Raw genomic sequence first — 22,664 nt, 5'->3', positions numbered from 1 at the left:
AAAGGGCTACTGGTTTCTAATTGACTAACTGGGTGGTTTTTAAAATTTTCCCTACCAGCTTCTAACTCACTCACCTGAAAACAGATCTCTTCTCACATCCCTTTTCCCGAGCCAAGGCTCTTTCCCTTGCTCCAATAAGGAAACCACATCTGGCTTAGAAATGGAAAGACCTGCTTGCAGAAAATGAAATAAATTCAAAATCAGTCCTTGAATCCTAAGAAAAGAAGGGTCATGAAAAGAAATGTCAGAAGTAAGTATGAAAAATGTCTGAAGATTAGATGCAGTTACAAGCCCCATCTTTAAAACTAATTAAAAAAAAAAAAAAAAAAAAAAAAAAAAAACCCGCCATCCTTCCCTTGGCATTATTCAGCCAGATAATCAAGATTTACAACAGCAATTATAAAGGTCAAATTCTGACTCGACAGAGATGAGGAGGAATACTTACCCAGTGAGACCAGATGGCCATAGTTCTCCAACATTACACATCTGTACAAATCTCTTTGAGCAGGCTGAAGCCGTTTCCACTCCTCCTGGGAGAAGTCTATGGCCACATCTCTGAATGTCACTGACCCCTGAAACGGCAAACAGGTATCTGCACAACTAGCACCCATGCCCTCAAAGGCCCTGATCAAGAAGTGAAATGAATCTCACTGTGGAGGAAGGACAATGTGTATAAGTAGGGGCAATGGGAGTTTTCAGAATTCTGAGTAATTATTATATAACTAAGAGCTAGCTTTCATATTTTGTCATACAACTGGAGAAAAGGAGAAAAAATATAAATGATTTGTTCTGAGAAAATTTACAGTTTTGTTCATGATAAAGGATGATACAGGTGCAGCACATGGATTTTTGCCTTTGGTTGTAAAAATTCTTAAGATCTTACTTGACAAATGGTGATGACTATTCTTTCATGTTTAATAAGCAATGTATATTTTCCTCAATACCAGCCTATTTTAATATGAGTTGGTTAAAATTTCTTCGTGGTAATAACTTGCTGTAGCACCCTTCAAAAGGGGCATGCATTGTCAAGTTTGTCAGTCATCCCCAATCGTGAAGAAACAGCTGTGAAACTTAGTGGTAATTTTAGCAATGTCACAGGACAAAAAGGATAAGCTATAAAAATACATGGATCTCCCAAGAAGGGAATCCAATACCTCCCAGGATGGAGCCCAAAGCTCTTCCCTTAGGGTGAAGGGGAATAATAAACAAGTCCTTGCTTTGCAGCCTGGTTTCACACCACTGGAGTGATGGACATGACCATTAACATAAGGCATGCATGGGAATTTAAAAGATCCCAAACTAGTGGCAGCCCCATACGTATGGCAGAGTCATATTTCACGGTTTTCAAGTTAAAAAAAAAAAAAATTGACAGGAGACTGTTGACTAATAAACTCAACTCTTTCCTACGGTATACAGTGAGATCTGCGGCAGAGAGGGAAATTGGATTTCCCAGCAAACCTCAGCCCCTGGATTTGGAGACAAGTATGAATGACAAAAGAAGTAGGACAAAGAAATGGAGCTAAAAATGAGAGACTCATTTGGAATGGTCGGCCTTGTTATCCCTACCTCTGTGAAGCACAATTACCAGCCAAGCATTTAACACTAATCACAGTAAAAATAATCAGTGTTCCTTGCCATAGGAATTTAATGTTAAGTCTGAAAAGTGAGTTCAGAGATTTTGTTGTGCTCACTGCTGAATCCCAAGACAGAGGATGCGTCATGTGTTAGAATCACTTGGACAGACTCGGAAAGCCCAGACTGCTTGCTAGGCCACAGACCCAAAGTTTCTGACTCAGAAGATCTGAGTGAGGTAGGGCTCAAGAATCTTCACACTGTAAGCACCACTGATATGGGTGCTGAAAATAAGTGCTCAGTAAAAAAATAATACGCTGAATACAGGATTGAAGGGCGGCTAGAGCGAGCAACATAGAGTAAAACACTCTTCTTTCTAACAACTGGAGAACAGAGGGGGCAATGGAACGGCTGACACCCTATCCGCTCACCATAAAACATAAGAAACCCCTAAAGAGGAACAATGGGGGTAGGGGCCTGGGGTTCTGTCAAGCACGTAGTTTCAGGAGAAAGAAAGCCTAAGTCTCCAAATGCTGAGAAATACTGCTACGCTTCAGTAAGAAAAGAGAGAACATCAGCATACCTGAGGCATGGCTCACAGACGGGATCGCGGAGATCGACAGTGCGAAACGGCAGACCTGGCGGGGACAGAAAGGAGCCCTGAGCGAAGAAGGCGGCCGGGCCGAGCCGCAGTCACTGGCCCCCAGCTAGGGAGTGCCGTCTTCTCCCGCTCCCCTGCCTCGCGACAGACAGGGGCCCAGAGTGCCCGGGGCGCCTGTGAGAGACCCTTCCCTTCCGGCCACAGCCTGGGCTCCGGGGACCGTAAACCTGCCCTGCATCCCCAGCACCTCCTCACTTAACCGTGGCCGGGGCAGGGATGTTTCTTCTGTGCTTTTCGCGAAGTGTTTCCGGGCTCCGGACGGAATCGCAGCCACTGGTCATCCGGCCAGGCTCCCGTTACACAGGGCGGGACCCTTTACCTGCCTGCGGTCCACCGTGGCTAGACACTCGGCTCCGCCCCCGAGGACTCCGCCGCGGGAGTCGCCGGAACTGCGCCTTCCAGAACGCCAGGGGCCAAACCCAACAGGCCGCAGGCCTCAGGCGACTACACTTCCCAAGAACCACCACGGCCTCCGTGTGTGGGATACACGCTTGCCCTTCCCTACTACGACTCCCAGAAGGCAACGCGGCCGCGCCCTCGGGGCCTACACAGCCAGAACCCCGGTCTCGCACAGCGCTTCCAAGAGCCCACCGCCGGCTCCGTGCGTGGGATAGAGGGTTTCCCTCCCCAGCCACGCCTCTCGAAGTGCAACGCGGCGGCGCCCACAGCGCCGAGTGAAACCAAGGCGAGCCTCCGACAATGACATTTCCCAGAACCCACCGCGGGGTACCTGTGTGGGATCCTTTCCCTCCCCTACCACGACTCCCAGGGTGCAACGCGGCCCCGCCCTTGGCCTCACTACACGCAGAGCGCCGGTTTCAGGTCACGCTTCTGAGAGCCCACCGCCGGCTCCGTGCGTGGGATAGAGGGTTTCCCTCACCTACTATGCCTCCTAAAGTGCAACTTGGTGGGGCCCACAGCGCCAAGGGGTAGCAACTCGGGCCTAAGACAACTACACTTCCCAGAGTCCACTGCGGGCGCCATGTGTGGAATAGAGGGCTCCCCCCCCCCTACTACGATTCCCAGAATGCAACGCGGCCGGGCCCACGGCACCTATACAGGCACATCCCCGGTCTCACAGTGCACTTCCGAGAGCCCAGCGTGGGCTCCGAACGTGGGATAAAGGGTTTCCCTTCCCGACTAAGCCTCCAAAAGTGCAACATGGTAGGGCCCACGGCGCCAATGGGCACCAACTCGGGCCCCAGACAACTACACTTCCCACAGTGCACCGCGCGCTCCATGTGTGGAATGGAGGGTTTCCCTTCCCTACTACGACTCCCAGAATGCAACGCTGCCGCGCCCAGGGCGGCCAGACAGCCACAAGCCCGCTCTCACACTGCACTTCCGAGAGCCCACCGCGGGCTCCGAACGTGGGATAGAGGTTTTCCCTTCCCTGCTACGCCTCCAAAAGGGCAACATCGTGGGGCCCAGGGCGCCAAGGGGTACCAACGCGGGCCTCAGACAACTACACTTCCCAGAGCCCACCGCAGGCTCAATGTGGGAACTACAGGGTCTCCCTTCCCTACTACGAATCCCAGAATGCAACGCGGCCGCGCCCACGGGGCCAAGACAGCCAGAACCCCGGTCTCGCACAGCGCTTCCAAGAGCCCACCGCCGGCTCCGTGCGTGGGATAGAGGGTTTCCCTCCCCAGCCACGCCTCTCGAAGTGCAACGCGGCGGCGCCCACAGCGCCAAGTGGAACCAACGCGAGCCTCCGACAATGACATTTCCCAAAACCCACCGCGGGGTACCTGTGTGGGATCGTTTCCCTCCGCTACTACGACTCCCAGGGTGCAACGCGGCCCCGCCCTTGGCCTCGCTACACGCAGAGCGCCGGTTTCAGGTCACGCTTCTGAGAGACCACCGCGGGTCCCAAACGTGGGATGGAGGGTTTACCTCTCCTACTATGCCTCCTAAAGTGCAACTTGGTGGGGCCAACAGCGCCAAGGGATACCCACTCGGGCCTAAGGCAACCACACTTCCCAGAGTCCACTGCGGGCTCCATGTGTGGAATGGAGGGTTTCCCTTCCCTACTACGACTCCCAGAATGCAACGCGGCCGTATCCAGGGGGCCTAGACAGCCAGAACCCCGTTCTCTCACCGCGCTACCGAGAACCCACTCTGGCCTCCGCACGTGGGATAGAGGGTTTGTCTACCCTACTAGGCCTCTCAAAGTGCAACTTGGTGGGGCCCACAGCGCTACATCGTACCATCGCCGGTCTAAGGCTACTACACTTCCCAGAGTCCACCGCGGGCTCCATGTGTGGAATGCAGGGTTTCCCTCCTCTACTACGACTCCCAGAACGCAACGCGGCCGGGCCCACGGCACCTATACAGGCACGGCCCCGGTCTCATACTGCAGGTCTGAGAGCCCGCCGAGGGCTCCGGGCGTGGGATAGAGGATTTGTCTCCCCTACTACGCCTGTTAAAGTGCAACTTGTTGGGGCCCACAGCGCTAAATGGTACCATCGCCGGCCTAAGGCTACTACACTTCCCAGAGTCCACCGCGGGCTCCATGTGTGGAATGCAGGGTTTCCCTCCTCTACTACGACTCCCAGAACGCAACGCGGCCGCGTCCACGGCGCCTATACAGGCACGGCCCCGGTCTCATACTGCAGGTCTGAGAGCCCTCCGAGGGCTCCGGGCGTGGGATAGAGGATTTGTCGCCCCTATTACGCCTGCTAAAGTGCAACTTGGTGGGGCCCACAGCGCCAAGGGGTACCAACTCGGGCCTAAGGCAACCACACTTCCCAGAGTCCACTGCGGGCTCCATGTGTGGAATGGAGGGTTTCCCTTCCCTACTACGACTCCCAGAATGCAACGCGGCCGTACCCGGGGGGCCGAGACAGCCAGAACCCCGTTCTCTCACCGCGCTAAAGAGAACCGACTCAGGCCTCCCTACGTGGGATAGAGGGTTTGTCTACCCTCCTAGGCCTCCCAAAGTGCCACTTGATGGGGCCGACAGCGCCAAGGGGTACCAACTCGGGCCTAAGACAACTACACTTCCCAGAGCCCACCGCGGTCTCCATGTGTGCAATAGAGGGTTTCTCGCCGCTACTACGACTCCCAGAATGCAACGTGGCCGCGCCCACGGCGCCTATACAGGCACAGCTCCCGGCTCACACGGCCTTTCTGAGAACCCACCGCGGGCTCCTGGCGTGGGATAGAGGGTTTGTCTCCCCTACTACGCCTGCTAAAGTGCAACTTGTTGGGGCCCACAGCGCTAAATGGTACCATCGCCGGCCTAAGGCAACTACACTTCCCAGAGCCCACCGCGGGCGCCATGTGTGGAATAGAGGGTTTCCTTCCGCTACTACGATTCCCAGAATGCAACGCGGCCGGGCCCACGGGACCTATACAGGCACATCCCCGGTCTCACACTGCACTTCCGAGAGCCCAGCGTGGGCTCCGAACGTGGGATAAAGGGTTTCCCTTCCCGACTAAGCCTCCAAAAGTGCAACATGGTAGGGCCCACGGCGCCAATGGGCACCAACTCGGGCCCCACACAACTACACTTCCCGCAGTGCACCGCGCGCTTCATGTGTGGAATGGAGGGTTTCCCTTCCCTGCTACGACTCCCAGAATGCAACGCGGCCGTATCCAGGGGGCCTAGACAGCCAGAACCGCGTTCTCTCACCGCGCTACCGAGAACCCACTCTGGCCTCCGTACGTGGGATAGAGGGTTTGTCTACCCTCCCAGGCCTTCCAAAGTGCAACTTGATGGGGCCGACAGCGCCAAGGGGTACCATCTCGGGCCTAAGGCTACTACACTTCCCAGAGCCCACCGCGGTCTCCATGTGTGCAATAGAGGGTTTCTCTCCGCTACTACGACTCCCAGAACGCAACGCGGCCGCGCCCACAGCGCCTATACAGGCACAGCTCCCGTCTCACACTGCCTTTCTGAGAACCCACCGCGGGCTCCTGGTGTGGGATAGAGGGTTTGTCTCCCCTTCTACACCTCCTAAAGTGCAACTTGGTGGGCCCCAGGGCTCCAAGTGGTACCAATGCGGGCCTGAGACAACTACACTCCCAGAACGCACCGGGGGCTCCATGTATCTCAGTAGCCTCCTCGCATTTCCACCCTCCTCTGAAACTGGAATACACAGGGCCTTGGCTTAGAATTCTTTCCATCATCAAATACTGGGATGAGTCATCATAAACAACATGTTTTTGGAGAAAACTCTTTGATCTCATCATTTGACTGTGAAACTGAAAGATAACAAAAAACAAAGCAATTGTTTCTTTTTTCTTTCTTTGCTGGGTAAAATAAAGCCGTTCCTCCCGTAACGAGAGAATTAAGTAGAGAAAAAAAAAATCATCAATTGCATGGCATTCATAGCGGTCATATACGACTGTGAGATCAAGAGTTATATTGATTTCAGAAGTGCGCCCCAAAATTCAGAAGAAATCAATAGAGATATGGGTGGATTAAATAAAAAGATTAAATATTAGTAACTGAAGGAGAGGGAAAAGTGGAACACTCAGGAAGAAAAGTAACTGTGAAGTATAGGTCATTAGTCTTCCTCACCTCCATTTAAATGGTTTTTACTGCCAGAACTATCTGAAAATGGCAATATCACAACGCTGCTAATAAACACGCAGCAGGTGTCCTTCACGTGCCACAAAGACGTCTGGCTCCGTTCACTTAGTGCCTTTGGAACATCTTACAATAATTTATTCTAAATGGGAAAAAAACGTTTCTCTGAAAACTGCTATGATCCTCACTAACTGAACCTTCTGAACTGATATGAAGCTCATCTTTGGTACGACAGTACCTTCCCATCAAATGCCTTTGGCAAACAGAAGTCCTGATTTTCTCCAGGGTGAATTTCAGAAACAGATTTCATCACTTTTATTTTTTTTTTTTTTTTTTTTTTTTTTTTTTTTTTTTTGAGACAGAGTCTCGCTTTGTTGCCCAGGCTAGAGTGAGTGCCGTGGCGTCAGCCTAGCTCACAGCAACCTCAAACTCCTGAGCTCAAGGGATCCTCCTGTCTCAGCCTCCCGAGTAGCTGGGACTACAGGCATGCACCACCATGCCCGGCTAATTTTTTTTCTATACATATTTTTAGCTGTCTATATAATTTCTTTCTATTTTTAGTAGAGATGGGGTCTCGCTCTTGCCCAGGCTGGTCTCGAACTCCTGAGCTCAAACGATCCGCCCACCTCGGCCTCCCAGAGTGCTAGGATTACAGGCGTGAGCCACCACGCCCGGCCATCACTTTTAAATTGGAACAGCATTTCACAGTATGAGGTATTTTTTAAGAAACACATTCATGTTCTTATTCTTAGGAAATGAACACTTATGAATTGAGGCCTAAAAGGCCATGGTGTATACAACTTACTGTCAGATGTTTCAGAAGAAAAGTCATATACCAGATGATAAGGCAAATGGGGGTAAAATGTTAGCAAAGGTGAATGTGGGTATAAGGCATGTCGGTATTCTTTGTACTATTCTTGCAACATTTATGTAATTCTAAACTCATTTCCCAATGACATCTAAAAACGTGTTTTTCTCTAAACTCTTTGACACTTCTTTTCTTTTCTTTTTTCTTTCTTTCTTTTTTTTTTTTTTTTGAGACAGAGTCTTGCTTTGTTGCCCGGGCTAGAGTGAGTGCCGTGGCGTCAGCCTAGCTCACAGCAACCTCAAACTCCTGGGCTTACGGGATCCTACTGCCTCAGCCTCCCGAGTAGCTGGGACTACAGGCATGCGCCACCATGCCCGGCTACTTTTTCTATATATATCTTAGTTGCCCAGATAATTTCTTTCTATTTTTAGTAGAGACGGGGTCTCGCTCTTGCTCAGGCTGGTCTCGAACTCCTGACCTCGAGCCATCCACCCGCCTCGGCCTCCCAGAGTGCTAGGATTACAGGGGCCGACACTTATTTTCTTAAGTGGGAAACGCCATCTGTTATTATCACTCTGACCGTAAGCTATTAAGGAGAAGTGAATAGACCTCATATTTCTTTAGTACCCAGCTCAGTAATGAATCAAGATGTATACCCATATGGTAGGGACACAAAAATACATGAGAGAATAGGATTAAGGATGCAGTGAAATAGCTGTTCTGTTAAAATCATGATCTCAATAACAGGGAAATATTAAATTCCTTTCCTGCCTCTTCTGTAAATTAATTCCATACCTACTGAATATCTAGGGATATAAACTGAGTAATTCTCTTCAGGAGATGAGACTAGAAACAGGGAGAAAGAGAACACAGGAAACGTTAGTTAATGACATAAAACATAAGAAAGCTTCTTTTACTTTCTCTGGTCTTTTACTCTGGCCTTACATAAGACCAGGGACAAGATATAAAAATCCATTGCAACAGATTAAGAAAGGTTTCATCTAGAAATGCTTCATCAAACCAACTAGCTGGGAACTGAAATACATCAAATGAACCTATACATTTACACGTCTCAAACTAAGTCATCACCTGTTTTCCAAAACTGACCCTTTTCTTGTGTTTTATGTTTCTATTACTGCTATACCTATCCAAATTATCTAGGCCTAAAACATCAACTAGAAATTCCTTTTCTCTCACCACTGAACTGCTAATTTGAACACATCTAACACAAGTTATTTATAGACACATCACTAGGACAAAAATCCCTCGACAGTTATTGAACTTTCGTATGCCCTGTCGACTCTGTAGCATCTAAGAGGAAGTCTGACAAAATTAAAATTTTAGTAAATCTTATGAATGCAATATGTAAATCAATGAATAAATCGATTAATCAAAGAGTAATGAGTTAATCTTTCCAAGATGATGAAATAAAACAGCACCATAAAAAGTACAGATACCTTTTATTTAGACAATAGAAACATATGCCAATTTGAAGAAAGGGAGGAAACAAAATTCAGAGACCAGAGAGACCTAACAATGGAAAGTAAGAAAGACATATCTATCTGTGAGAAAGTGGAGAAGGTATAAGACGTGAATTGGGTTTGAAGTGGTCCCTTATGGATTTGTGGGTAAGACTTATGGTCTCCACTTCTCTGGTATCTTAAGGAAAAAAATTTCAACCAACATATGAAAAAAAAAAAGGGCTACTGGTTTCTAATTGACTAACTGGGTGGTTTTTAAAATTTTCCCTACCAGCTTCTAACTCACTCACCTGAAAACAGATCTCTTCTCACATCCCTTTTCCCGAGCCAAGGCTCTTTCCCTTGCTCCAATAAGGAAACCACATCTGGCTTAGAAATGGAAAGACCTGCTTGCAGAAAATGAAATAAATTCAAAATCAGTCCTTGAATCCTAAGAAAAGAAGGGTCATGAAAAGAAATGTCAGAAGTAAGTATGAAAAATGTCTGAAGATTAGATGCAGTTACAAGCCCCATCTTTAAAACTAATTAAAAAAAAAAAAAAAAAAAAAAAAAAAAAACCCGCCATCCTTCCCTTGGCATTATTCAGCCAGATAATCAAGATTTACAACAGCAATTATAAAGGTCAAATTCTGACTCGACAGAGATGAGGAGGAATACTTACCCAGTGAGACCAGATGGCCATAGTTCTCCAACATTACACATCTGTACAAATCTCTTTGAGCAGGCTGAAGCCGTTTCCACTCCTCCTGGGAGAAGTCTATGGCCACATCTCTGAATGTCACTGACCCCTGAAACGGCAAACAGGTATCTGCACAACTAGCACCCATGCCCTCAAAGGCCCTGATCAAGAAGTGAAATGAATCTCACTGTGGAGGAAGGACAATGTGTATAAGTAGGGGCAATGGGAGTTTTCAGAATTCTGAGTAATTATTATATAACTAAGAGCTAGCTTTCATATTTTGTCATACAACTGGAGAAAAGGAGAAAAAATATAAATGATTTGTTCTGAGAAAATTTACAGTTTTGTTCATGATAAAGGATGATACAGGTGCAGCACATGGATTTTTGCCTTTGGTTGTAAAAATTCTTAAGATCTTACTTGACAAATGGTGATGACTATTCTTTCATGTTTAATAAGCAATGTATATTTTCCTCAATACCAGCCTATTTTAATATGAGTTGGTTAAAATTTCTTCGTGGTAATAACTTGCTGTAGCACCCTTCAAAAGGGGCATGCATTGTCAAGTTTGTCAGTCATCCCCAATCGTGAAGAAACAGCTGTGAAACTTAGTGGTAATTTTAGCAATGTCACAGGACAAAAAGGATAAGCTATAAAAATACATGGATCTCCCAAGAAGGGAATCCAATACCTCCCAGGATGGAGCCCAAAGCTCTTCCCTTAGGGTGAAGGGGAATAATAAACAAGTCCTTGCTTTGCAGCCTGGTTTCACACCACTGGAGTGATGGACATGACCATTAACATAAGGCATGCATGGGAATTTAAAAGATCCCAAACTAGTGGCAGCCCCATACGTATGGCAGAGTCATATTTCACGGTTTTCAAGTTAAAAAAAAAAAAAATTGACAGGAGACTGTTGACTAATAAACTCAACTCTTTCCTACGGTATACAGTGAGATCTGCGGCAGAGAGGGAAATTGGATTTCCCAGCAAACCTCAGCCCCTGGATTTGGAGACAAGTATGAATGACAAAAGAAGTAGGACAAAGAAATGGAGCTAAAAATGAGAGACTCATTTGGAATGGTCGGCCTTGTTATCCCTACCTCTGTGAAGCACAATTACCAGCCAAGCATTTAACACTAATCACAGTAAAACTAATCAGTGTTCCTTGCCATAGGAATTTAATGTTAAGTCTGAAAAGTGAGTTCAGAGATTTTGTTGTGCTCACTGCTGAATCCCAAGACAGAGGATGCGTCATGTGTTAGAATCACTTGGACAGACTCGGAAAGCCCAGACTGCTTGCTAGGCCACAGACCCAAAGTTTCTGACTCAGGAGATCTGAGTGAGGTAGGGCTCAAGAATCTTTACACTGTAAGCACCACTGATATGGGTGCTGAAAATAAGTGCTCAGTAAAAAAATAATACGCTGAATACAGGATTGAAGGGCGGCTAGAGCGAACATCATAGAGTAAAACACTCTTCTTTCTAACAACTGGAGAACAGAGGGGGCAATGGAACGGCTGAAACCCTATCCGCTCACCATAAAACATAAGAAACCCCTAAAGAGGAACAATGGGGGTAGGGGCCTGGGGTTCTGTCAAGCACGTAGTTTCAGGAGAAAGAAAGCCTAAGTCTCCAAATGCTGAGAAATACTGCTACGCTTCAGTAAGAAAAGAGAGAACATCAGCATACCTGAGGCATGGCTCACAGACGGGATCGCGGAGATCGACAGTGCGAAACGGCAGACCTGGCGGGGACAGAAAGGAGCCCTGAGCGAAGAAGGCGGCCGGGCCGAGCCGCAGTCACTGGCCCCCAGCTAGGGAGTGCCGTCTTCTCCCGCTCCCCTGCCTCGCGACAGACAGGGGCCCAGAGTGCCCGGGGCGCCTGTGAGAGACCCTTCCCTTCCGGCCACAGCCTGGGCTCCGGGGACCGTAAACCTGCCCTGCATCCCCAGCACCTCCTCACTTAACCGTGGCCGGGGCAGGGATGTTTCTTCTGTGCTTTTCGCGAAGTGTTTCCGGGCTCCGGACGGAATCGCAGCCACTGGTCATCCGGCCAGGCTCCCGTTACACAGGGCGGGACCCTTTACCTGCCTGCGGTCCACCGTGGCTAGACACTCGGCTCCGCCCCCGAGGACTCCGCCGCGGGAGTCGCCGGAACTGCGCCTTCCAGAACGCCAGGGGCCAAACCCAACAGGCCGCAGGCCTCAGGCGACTACACTTCCCAAGAACCACCACGGCCTCCGTGTGTGGGATACACGCTTGCCCTTCCCTACTACGACTCCCAGAAGGCAACGCGGCCGCGCCCACGGGGCCTGGACAGCCAGAACCCCGGTCTCGCACAGCGCTTCCAAGAGCCCACCACCGGCTCCGTGCGTGGGATAGAGGGTTTCCCTCCCCAGCCACGCCTCTCGAAGTGCAACGCGGCGGCGCCCACAGCGCCAAGTGGAACCAACGCGAGCCTCCGACAATGACATTTCCCAAAACCCACCGCGGGGTACCTGTGTGGGATCCTTTCCCTCCGCTACTACGACTCCCAGGGTGCAACGCGGCCCCGCCCTTGGCCTCGCTACACGCAGAGCGCCGGTTTCAGGTCACACTTCTGAGAGACCACCGCGGGCCCCAAACGTGGGATGGAGGGTTTACCTCTCCTACTATGCCTCCTAAAGTGCAACTTGGTGGGGCCCATAGCGCCAAGGGGTACCCACTCGGGCCTAAGGCAACCACACTTCCCAGAGTCCACTGCGGGCTCCATGTGTGGAATGGAGGGTTTCCCTTCCCTACTACGACTCCCAGAATGCAACGCGGCCGTATCCAGGTGGCCTAGACAGCCAGAACCCCGTTCTCTCACCGCGCTACCGAGAACCCACTCTGGCCTCCGCACGTGGGTTAGAGGGTTTGTCTACCCTACTAGGCCTCCCAAAGTGCAACTTGGTGGGGCTCACAGCGCTACATGGTACCATCGCCGGTCTAAGGCTACTACACTTCCCAGAGTCCACCGCGGGCTCCATGTGTGGAATGCAGGGTTTCCCTCCTCTACTACGACTCCCAGAACGCAACGCGGCCGGGCCCACGGCACCTATACAGGCACGGCCCCGGTCTCATACTGCAGGTCTGAGAGCCCGCCGAGGGCTCCGGGCGTGGGATAGAGGATTTGTCTCCCCTACTACGCCTGCTAAAGTGCAACTTGTTGGGCCCCACAGCGCTAAATGGTACCATCGCCGGCCTAAGGCTACTACACTTCCCAGAGTCCACCGCGGGCTCCATGTGTGGAATGCAGGGTTTCGGTCCTCTACTACGACTCCCAGAACGCAACGCGGCCGCGTCCACGGCGCCTATACAGGCAAGGCCCCGGTCTCATACTGCAGGTCTGAGAGCCCACCGAGGGCTCCGGGCGTGGGATAGAGGATTTGTCTCCCCTGTTGCGCCTGCTAAAGTGCAACTTGTTGGGGCCCACAGCGCTAAATGGTACCATCGCCGGCCTAAGGCAACCACACTTCCAAGAGCCCACCGCCGGCTCCGTGCGTGGGTTAGAGGGTTTCCCTCCCCAGCCACGCCTCTCGAAGCGCAACGCCGCGGCGCCCACAGCGCCAAGTGAAACCAACGCGAGCCTCCGACAATGACCTTTCCCAAAACCCACCGCGGGGTACCTGCGTGGGATCGGTTCCCTCCCCTGCTACCACTCCCAGGGTGCAAAGAGGCCGCTGCCACAGGGCTGAAACACGCACAGGGCCGATCTCAGATTGTCCGTCCACAAGCCCATCGTGGGCTCCGTACGTGGGATAGAGGGTTTCCTTACCCTACTACGCCTCCCAGAGAGTAACCCAGCCGCGCCCATAGGGCCAAGTGGTACCAACGCGGTCCTCAGACAATTACACTTCCCAGAGCCCACCGTGGGTTATGTGTGTGGGATAGTTTCCCTTTAGTACTACGAGTCCCAGGGTGCAAAGCGGCCGCGCCCACGGCGCCTATAGAGGCACCGTCCTGGTTTCACACTGCACTTCTGAGAGCCCACGGCGGGCTCCGAGCGTGGGATAGACGGTTTGTCTCCCCTACTACGCCTCCTAAAGTGCAACTTGGTGGGGCCCACAGCGCCAAGTTATACCAACACGGGCCTCAGACAACTACATATCCCAGAGCCCACCGCGGGCTCCTTGTGTGGGATAGAGGGTTTCCCTTCCCTACTACAACTCCCGGAGTGCAATGCAGCCACCCTTATGGCATCTGGACACGCAGAGAGCCGGTGTCAGACGGCACTTCCCAGAGCCCACCGCGGGCTCCGTGCGTGTGATAGAGCGTTTTCCTCCCCTACTATTACTCCCAGAGTGCAACGCAGCCATGCCCACACCTTCAGAGGTACCCAAAGCCAGCCTGAAAAACTACACTTTCCAGAGCCATCTGCGGCTTTGGCCTGAGCCTTAAGATTGCCATCATAAAGGCCAGACCATCTTGGCCTGATATGAAACACTCTGATGAGGAATACACACTCCGCAGCTCCTTGGCTCCCAAGCAGTGCAGTTTGTCTGTTCTGCTCGATTATTTTCTAGTTAGTCTCCTATCATTTCATAGCTGTTGGTCCTTAATAAACACCTTGCATGCCAAACTCCTTTTCAGTATCTGCTACCAGAGAACCCAAATTATGACTGAGCGTGATGTCATGTTAGTAGGAATATTTCGATTGTAAGTAACAAACAACTTGAACACAACTGAAGCAAACATGAGAATTTATTAGGATACTTGGGGTAGCTCACAGAATTCAACAATCAAGACACGAACAGGGCAGAGGGTGGATGTGGACATCAACAAGAACCACGTACTGGAACACAATCAAGACTCTTTCTTTGCTTTCATGATGGTTTCATTCTTCTCATTGCAGACTATGTTTCAACATGTGGTAGAAAGCATAGCCACTGATAGCACCCATATTGGAATATTATAGCTTTAGCTTCTAAAATTATATGAACAAAAAAGATAATTGCAGCTTTCCAGAAGCTTTATGATGGAAATAGTATAATAACGATATTATCACAGTTGGAAATACATGTATAGGTTCATACAGGTTGAATGGGCATTAACAAGAAACAAGGGCATTTCAGCTGTAACCGATTTGCAAAAGCTAAGAGATTATAGAAATCTCAAGGAACAGCAAGTTGTTCAAGGAGTCTAGAAAATACTGCATAGGAGGAAAGATAAAATGTTCAGAAATGACTTGAAGTGATAGACATGAGTTTGTATAAAAGTCTTTGTTACCATGATGAGATTACACTTTAAGTCGACAATGAGCCCCAATATTTCAAGATGAAGTGTGTAATCAAAGTTGTGTTTTAAAATAATCACTGTGAGTGAAAAATGGATTAAAAGAATGAAAGGTGCAAAAAATATGCATGGAGCTGCAAGGGTTATGGATACGTTTATCAGCAGTTAGGCCAGGGCTAGGGCCTGTATATCTGAAAGCTTATTGGAACCATATTTGTAGACTAACAAATATGTATACTGCTGGAATGATCAAATGATTGAGAAGGTCCCAAGTATAGATTCTAAATGACCATTGCTTTATATTATGCTATTTAGTAAAGTTATCATTAGATAAATCTGTCATTCTTTGCGTGCATTTCGTATTGGGGTCTTACAAGTGATGTAACTGAAAGCGTATCAGGAATATATGCATCCATAGATAACTGTGTTGGAGCCCACAAAGAAAACCGAACACAATGCACTCCTGGTATAGGTCTCAAAACTCACAGTCTGGACCTCCAAAAAAACAAACACAGAAAAGAAAACCCCAAAACCCATTACTTAGTAAAAAAAAATACAATATAAATTGTCCTTTGTAGAACAGTGAGCAATTCCAGGACAGTGGGACAATATGGACAGTGGAAGAGGATAAGAAAAGCTGACGTTTCCTCTATTTGGCCTCCTGTAGTATTCTCTGTCATTTTGACTTACTGTGCTCCGCAAAATCATAAATCCAGTCTAACTTTAAAACTGTCTTGTTGATGTGGGGTCTGTGGTAGGACTCAATGAGGGGAAATGTGGAGGCATGTTCTTCTTGTTTACCAAGGTAATTTCCAAAACAGACACTAAAAATCTATAATTTCAGAATCAGAGCCCTCTCATGACGCTTCAGGGCAATGGTGAACTCTAGTGGGTAGTACACAATATATCTGAGTCTCCACAGTAGATATTCTCGTAAATAGACCTCTGTTATCAGCATCAGTCCACTCTATGAGTAACACCTGACCCTGAGAACAGAATTTTTTTGCTCTTGGGGATTCACTCAATACGCTAGTGCTGAAGTTCCATTATCTGATGCAAGAATTATTAAGTTTAGCTGCTTAGTAGTTCATGGAATGATCTTGAATAGAGTGAGCAAAACTTGAAAATTTTTAGACAACAGACTTTGGAGAGCAATCGAAAACCTAATGAATCAATCTCTGGGAATAGGAAAGAGAATCATGACAGACGAAAAAGAAAAAAAAAATAGCAAAAATCACAAAGTAGAACATCACTGTAAATCTACTTCTTCATTTACAAAGGTTTGTCTCCCACATCTAGTACAATCACTTTCAGATATTAGAGAGAAAAGTACAAAGTACACACATTTGCATATAAATAAAAAATTTAGAAATTAGATGCTTTTTAAAATGACTATGAAGAAAGACAGGATTATTTGGCTGTTGAAATTCTGGTATGCTGGTTTAGAAAATTAAATTCCCAATTTTCCAAATCCTTGCAAATTTGTTAATTAAAGGAAAAAATACCACTAGAATCAAAGGTGCAATACACCATACTGATACAACAGTGTGTGCGTAAGAGAAGTCTTGATTTTTCTAAGTTTGGAATCAAGCTCAATGTTGGACTTTTCTGAATTTCATCACCATAAAAAAATATCAACCTTGTAAAGCGACATTATAGAGAGAACACTACAAAATTCTAACTTAGCTAAGGAATGGTTCATGCGTTTTTAAAAGGAAGCATACTTATATATGTCCTACATCCCCAATGGGAAGTTTCTCACATAGATAGTGCAACTGGTGAAAGGGAAAACAAAACATTGCAAATTATAAAATAATGGAAATCTTGTTTCCTAATACATATGGTCCTGGACTTACAATGGTCCAACTTAACAATTTTTCAACTTTACAATGGTACCATACAACCATTATTTTTTACTTTCAGTACAATACTCAGTAACATGAGATATTCAACACTTTATTATAAAATAGGATTTGTTACATGACTTTGCCCAACTGTATGCCTATGTAAGCATTCTGAGCAAATTAAAGGTAGGCTATGCTAAGCTATGATATCTGGTAGGTTAGGTGTATTAAATGCATTTTTGACTTACAAGATTTTCAACTTACAATGGGTTTATTAGGACAGAACTCCACTGTAAGCCAAGGAGCCTCTGTATTTGTCCAGTAATCACAGAACTTATCTGGAAAACAAAATAGGCTTCCTTGAATGTGTCAAAAGGTTTTTTGTTTTTTTTTTAGCACGAAATGTCTATACATCTTCTGAACAGTGATTCTTCATCAGTTTCTACATCTATTTTTTACAAGATATTTTATGAAACACTAAAAACATGATAACACAAAGTATCCATGATATTTCATTATAGTAAATTAAAATACAAATGGTATTTGGGTTACATAACACTTAAAAATATATATGCACACACACACACGATGTATAAAGGCAAATCACTAAATGAGAAAAGAATTTTACACAGCATTAGCTACTTTCATCTAGTTTGAGAGCTGAGTAATATAGTTCACATACCTTTCTTTTACTCCCTCAGTATCATATATCACTATTGCTATTCTGTGGTTCTTGCCTTTGCATACTTATTATATAGACTGTTTTTCAGATTTGCAGGACACAGAAGACTTACATGATGTTGGTTTCAGTTGCTGAAAAGAAAGGTCAGTAACAATAGACCCCGTCTATTGCCAATAGACAATAAGGAAAGAAGAAATGTGGTATTATCACTTAAGCTACTTACTTAGCAGTAAGCCATATTGTATCAGTTTCCTTTTTTATAATATTAAAATGGAAAAAACAGTGGTATGTAGTGTATTTTGACAGACGTCATAGGCACTATAAGGTATATGCATTTCATGCTCCCAATTACATTATTATATGCAATCCTAAAATACAAAATGTACTACACAACACAGGAAAATAAGCCATAAATACCAATAAGAAATTTCTTACTCAGATGTTTCAATAACCAATTTATTCACATATTTTTAAAACGTTATTCTTCAGAATGAACATCTGTCCACCATTTAAAATTGGATATTTTTGGTACCCATGTCTACAAAAAGAATATGGCTTCCCTTTATAGTATTATTTCAAGGGGCACGTTTCCAGTGTCTTTAAATTAGGCAAATCCACAATATGAATTCTCTAAAATACAATATATTTGGATTACTTATTCTCTATTTAGAAGCTTCTCAGAATTCTATTCCTAAGGGCATTTTATAATGTACAATGAACTGTGATTTGTTAATAATAAAATTGCCTAACTTGCTGTATTCATCAGATTTTTCATCACCAGTGGGAATATTTTTAATAGTTTATGAGATTTGACCACTGGATGGGTTTCTGATATTTGCAGTATTCACAGGACTCCTCTTTGCTGTGTATCTTCTGCTGTATAAAGCCTGATTGTGGTTTCAAAGGGTTTTGAGAAACACTGCATTCATAGGTTCATTCTACTCTATGAATTCTGATACACAAACATGTTTACTTGCTGAAAGTTTTCCCTACATAATCTCATAGAGTTCCTCACTCAAAAGGACTGCTCTGACATATTATATAATGTGACTATTATTTGAAAAATTTAACATAACTATTTTCTGAAGTACAATGAGTTATGATGTCAGACTCATATTAATTGCACTCCTTGGATTTCTTTACTTTATGAGTTCTCTGATGATTAATGAGCTGTGACTTCTGTGAGAAGGCTTTCGCACATTCATTGCATTGATAAGGCTTCTCTCCAGTATGAATTCTCTGATGATTAACAAGCTGAGACTTCTGAGAGAAGGCCTTCCTACATTCACTGCAACCATAAGGTTTCTCACCTGTATGTGTCCTCTGATGTGGTATGAGGTGTGACTTCCGAGAGAAGGCTTTGCCACATTCACTGCATTCAAAGGGTTTCTCTCCTGTATGTATTCTCTGATGATTAATGAGACTTGACTTCTCCCTGAAGGCTTTTCTACATTCAGTACACTCATAAGGTTTTTCTCCTGTATGAGTTCTCTGATGTCTAATAAGCTCTGACTTCTCAAAGAAAGCTTTTCTACAAAGACTGCATTCATAGGGTTTCTCTCCTGTGTGAATTCTCTGGTGTGTGTTCAGCTGTGACTTCTGGGAGAAAGCTTTTTCACAGTCCCTGCATTCATAGGGTTTTTCTCCTGTATGAGTTCTTTGATGAGTTGCAAGACTTGATTTCTCACCAAAGGCTTTCCCACATTCACTGCATTCATAGGGTTTCTCTCCTGTATGTGTCCTCTGATGTGATATGAGATGTGACTTCTGACAAAAGGCTTTCCCACACTCACTGCATATGTAGGGTTTTTCTCCTGTATGAATTCTCTGATGATTAGTCAGACTTAATTTTTCACTGAAAGCTTTCCCACATTCACTGCATTCATAGGGTTTTTCTCCCGTATGAGTTCTCTGATGTCTAACAAGCTGGGATTTCCTGCTGAAGGCTTTCCCACATTTATTGCAAACGAAGGGTTTTTCTCCTGTGTGTGTCATCTGATGTGATATGAGATGTGACTTCTGGGAGAAGGCTTTCCCGCATTGAATGCATCCATGAGGCTTCTCTCCTGTATGGGTTCTCTGGTGATTAATGAGACTTGACCTCTCTCTAAATGCTTTCCTACATTCACTGCATTCATAGGGTTTCTCTCCAGTATGAATTGTCTGATGTCTAATGAGCTCTGACTTCTCAAAGAAGGCTTTTCTACAATCATTACATCCATAGGGTTTTGTTCCTGTGTGAGTTCTGTGATGTGTAACGAGTTGTGACTTCCTACTGAAAGCTTTCCCACATTCCCTGCATTCAAAAGGCTTCTCTCCTGTATGAATTCTCTGATGATTAATGAGGTTTGACTTTTCACTAAAGGCCCTCCCACATTCATTGCATCCATAGGGTTTTTCTCCTGTGTGTGTCCTCCAATGTGATATGAGATGGGACTTCCGGGAGAAGGCTTTCCCACATTCGCCACATTCATATGGTTTCTCTCCCGTATGTGTTCTCTGATGGGATGTGAGCTGTGACTTTTGGGAGAAGGCTTTCCCACACTGGCTACAATTATAAGGTTTCTCTCCTGTATGAGTTCTGTGATGGCTAATAAACTGCGACTTCTGAGTAAAGCTTTTGCCACATTTACCACAGCCATAGGCCATTTCTCTGATATGTTTGCTCTGATGATTAATGAGACTTGATTTCTTACTAAAGCGTTTTCTACATTCACTGCATTCATAGAGTTTCTCCCCTAAACGAGTTCTGTGATATATGACAATCTGTGACTTTTTATAGATGTCTTTATCATATTTATCACATTCATAATATTCTAACCAAGTATCAGTTTTCTCAGACTTGGAATGGAGAAACAATTTATCAAATACATTAAAGTCGTCTGAGTCTGTTTTTCTACAATCTGCTTTTGGAATAAGCAAATCTAAATGATGTTTGAAAATCAAGCCATCTAAGTTATCTTCATTGTTTGAGTTGCTCAAAGGAACAAAGTTCATATTTAGATTGAATTTTTTTCCAAATACATCACATTCAAGAATTCTTTTCATATTTTTAAGTTTGTCTTGGTTATCCCGGTGCCACATCATGTGACCATCTACTTGCCAGGCTTCTTCTATAAAAGAAACAAAAAATCTGGTGTTCTTACTGAATAAAAAACTAGAAATGCTGTGTTGAGGGACTGACTGGTATTTAAGGCTTAGTTTCATAGTCTGAAATATGTCCCAAGTATAATGTCTACCTTCTAGGTATTGAAAAATTAAATGCTGAAAACAGGAGCAGGAAACTGACTGTACATTAAGCCACCTTTGGTTATTGACAAATATATGTTTATCAAATGGGAAGAGAGTGTGAAAAGTACATGAAGAGCAATGAAAAACAAAGGAGGTTAGAAGAATCATTGACCCAATGTTCTGAGGAATTCACTGAGTAACTGCTGAGTATACACTATGCTCCAGGCAGTGTGTGCGGTCTGGAGATACAAGAGAAAAAATAAATAGGGCCCTGCCATTATGAAATTTATATTTTTAACAGAAAAAATAGACAATAAAGAGATTATATTAGTAAACAACAAAACTATACACTGTACTTAGTAAACACTACGAAGAAAATAAACAGATTGGAAAGACTAATTGGCTAAAATCATTTCAAGCTTAAAGTGTGTGAAATATTTTATGTGTGTTTTCCCATTCTCATATTTTCTGAAAGTTTTATTTATACTTGTCCTATACTTGTCCACATTACTACCAGGGAAGCCACTTCATGCAAAACATTTTCAAAACATATCATCTTTCATTTAAACTAGTCAAGCACATAACTTTAAAATCTATGTGTCCTTTTACTTAAACTATCCCAAGACAAACGTAACCATTCTTAAATATTCTGACAGTTTCATATTTATTATATGGCTTGGGGAACCAAGGAATTAAGAGTGATTCTTGGCCGGGCGTGGTGGCTCACACCTGTAATCCTAGCACTTGGGAGGCCGAGGCGGGTGGATCGTTTGAGCTCAGGAGTTCGAGACCTACCTGAGCAAGAGCGAGACTTCGTCTCTACTAAAGACAGAAAGAAATTATATGGACAACTAAAAATATATATATAGAAAAAAAATTAGCGGGGCATGGTGGCTCATGTCTGTAGTCCCAGCTACTTGGGAGGCTAAGGCAGGAGGATTGCTTGAGCCCAGGAGTTTGAGGTTGCTGTGAGCTAGGCTGACACCATGGCACTCTAGCCTGGAAAACTGAGTGAGACTCTCTCAAAAAATAAAAAAAAAAAACAATGCTCGTAGACGAAAATTTATTGAATACCATGTATTCCCTAACTGAAGTGAAGATATTAAGTTATAAGGCCTTGCATCTATGCATGCAAATAAAGCTCAGGGACCACCAACTAAAAATATCATACACACTGTGATCTAGTCTGGGACTGGACTTCAGAAAAAGGTGAGAAGCCTCAGCAAAACAGTGAGACTCCATTGCTACAAAAAACCCAGAAAAATTAGCCAGGTGTGGTAGCATGCACCTGGAGTCCCAGCTACTAGGGAGGCTGAGGCAGGAGGATCGCTTGAGCCCAGAAGTTTGAGGTTGCAGTGATCTATTATGATGCCACTGCACTATAGCTTGGGTGACAGAGTGAGACCCTGTCTAAAAAAGAAAAAAAAAATCAAAAAAAGAAAAGAAAGAGGAAAAGGTGAGAAAAATTTAGGCTGGAGTATTCAAGGAAAATTTCGTGAACATGAACGCAGTGAAAACAGCTCCTTCAGAAAGGATAAAGAATTTCTAAGTAACTAGCAAAGCACCATCAAAAGTTTGAATGCAGAAAAGGGTAAATAGTACAAGTCTGTAAACACTGAGAAATGTTTAAATGAAATTAACCATAAATTTGGTAGGGGAAAGGAAAAATAATTGAATAGGCAAAATAGTGTCATACTATGAAGGTCCTTGAAAGAAAAGATGACAAGTCTGTGGCAGACACTTTTGTTGCCTCACTCACAGCCCTCAGCTAAATTCAGCGGACACCTGCAACTTCGTTCCTGACATAGTGCCTACCTCTGTCACCCTCAATTCTCTCCCAAGACCTTCCTTTCTTGGGCTGCAAGTGCAAGCTTGGTCTGTGTGCAGAGACGCTGGACATTCTGGGGACTTAAT

General features: G+C 45.5%; 1 protein-coding gene and 2 long non-coding RNA genes across 5 annotated transcripts; all 3 read right to left on the bottom strand.

Moving 5' to 3' along the window:
* Positions 1-2,881, bottom strand: LOC138401530 (uncharacterized). 2 transcript variants are annotated; one of them, XR_011236537.1, is made up of 3 exons: positions 2,156-2,881; positions 446-650; positions 1-170 (listed from the first exon to the last, which is right to left on the bottom strand). It is a non-coding gene; the product is annotated as an uncharacterized lncRNA (long non-coding RNA). The 2 variants fall into 2 exon arrangements; XR_011236536.1 differs by having other exon boundaries at positions 446-572.
* A 6,362-nt stretch (positions 2,882-9,243) lies between these two features.
* On the bottom strand, positions 9,244-12,032 carry LOC138401529 (uncharacterized). Of its 2 annotated transcripts, none has more exons than XR_011236535.1 (3): positions 11,431-12,032; positions 9,721-9,925; positions 9,244-9,445 (listed from the first exon to the last, which is right to left on the bottom strand). It is a non-coding gene; the product is annotated as an uncharacterized lncRNA (long non-coding RNA). The 2 variants fall into 2 exon arrangements; XR_011236534.1 differs by having other exon boundaries at positions 9,721-9,847.
* Positions 12,033-18,635: 6,603 nt separating this feature from the next.
* On the bottom strand, positions 18,636-20,168 carry LOC138401860 (zinc finger protein 84-like). The gene is made up of 3 exons (XM_069497492.1): positions 19,796-20,168; positions 19,196-19,549; positions 18,636-19,027 (listed from the first exon to the last, which is right to left on the bottom strand). Exons 1-3 carry the CDS (start codon positions 20,166-20,168, stop codon positions 18,636-18,638), a joined length of 1,119 nt encoding a protein of 372 aa, XP_069353593.1.
* Positions 20,169-22,664: the final 2,496 nt, after the last annotated feature.

This window comes from Eulemur rufifrons, chromosome 21 (genome assembly GCF_041146395.1).
Source record: "Eulemur rufifrons isolate Redbay chromosome 21, OSU_ERuf_1, whole genome shotgun sequence".
In the NCBI taxonomy this organism is placed as follows: Eukaryota; Metazoa; Chordata; class Mammalia; order Primates; family Lemuridae; genus Eulemur; species Eulemur rufifrons.
Note: the sequence above shows the minus strand (reverse complement) of the source record. Positions and strands in the feature narration are given on the sequence as shown.

Bases quoted from the DNA above. Each gene is read 5' to 3' on its own strand.
- LOC138401860 (XM_069497492.1), bottom strand. From the start codon at position 20,168: ATGGCCTATGGCTGTGGTAAATGTGGCAAAAGCTTTACTCAGAAGTCG. The intron at 19,550-19,795 runs GTAGGAAGTCAC...AATGCGGGAAAG, and splicing joins GGAATGTGGGAAAGCTTTCA to CCTTCTCCCAGAAGTCACAT. The intron at 19,028-19,195 runs GTCTTGCAACTC...TTGAGAAGTCAG, and splicing joins AGCCTTTGGTGAGAAATCAA to AGCTTATTAGACATCAGAGA.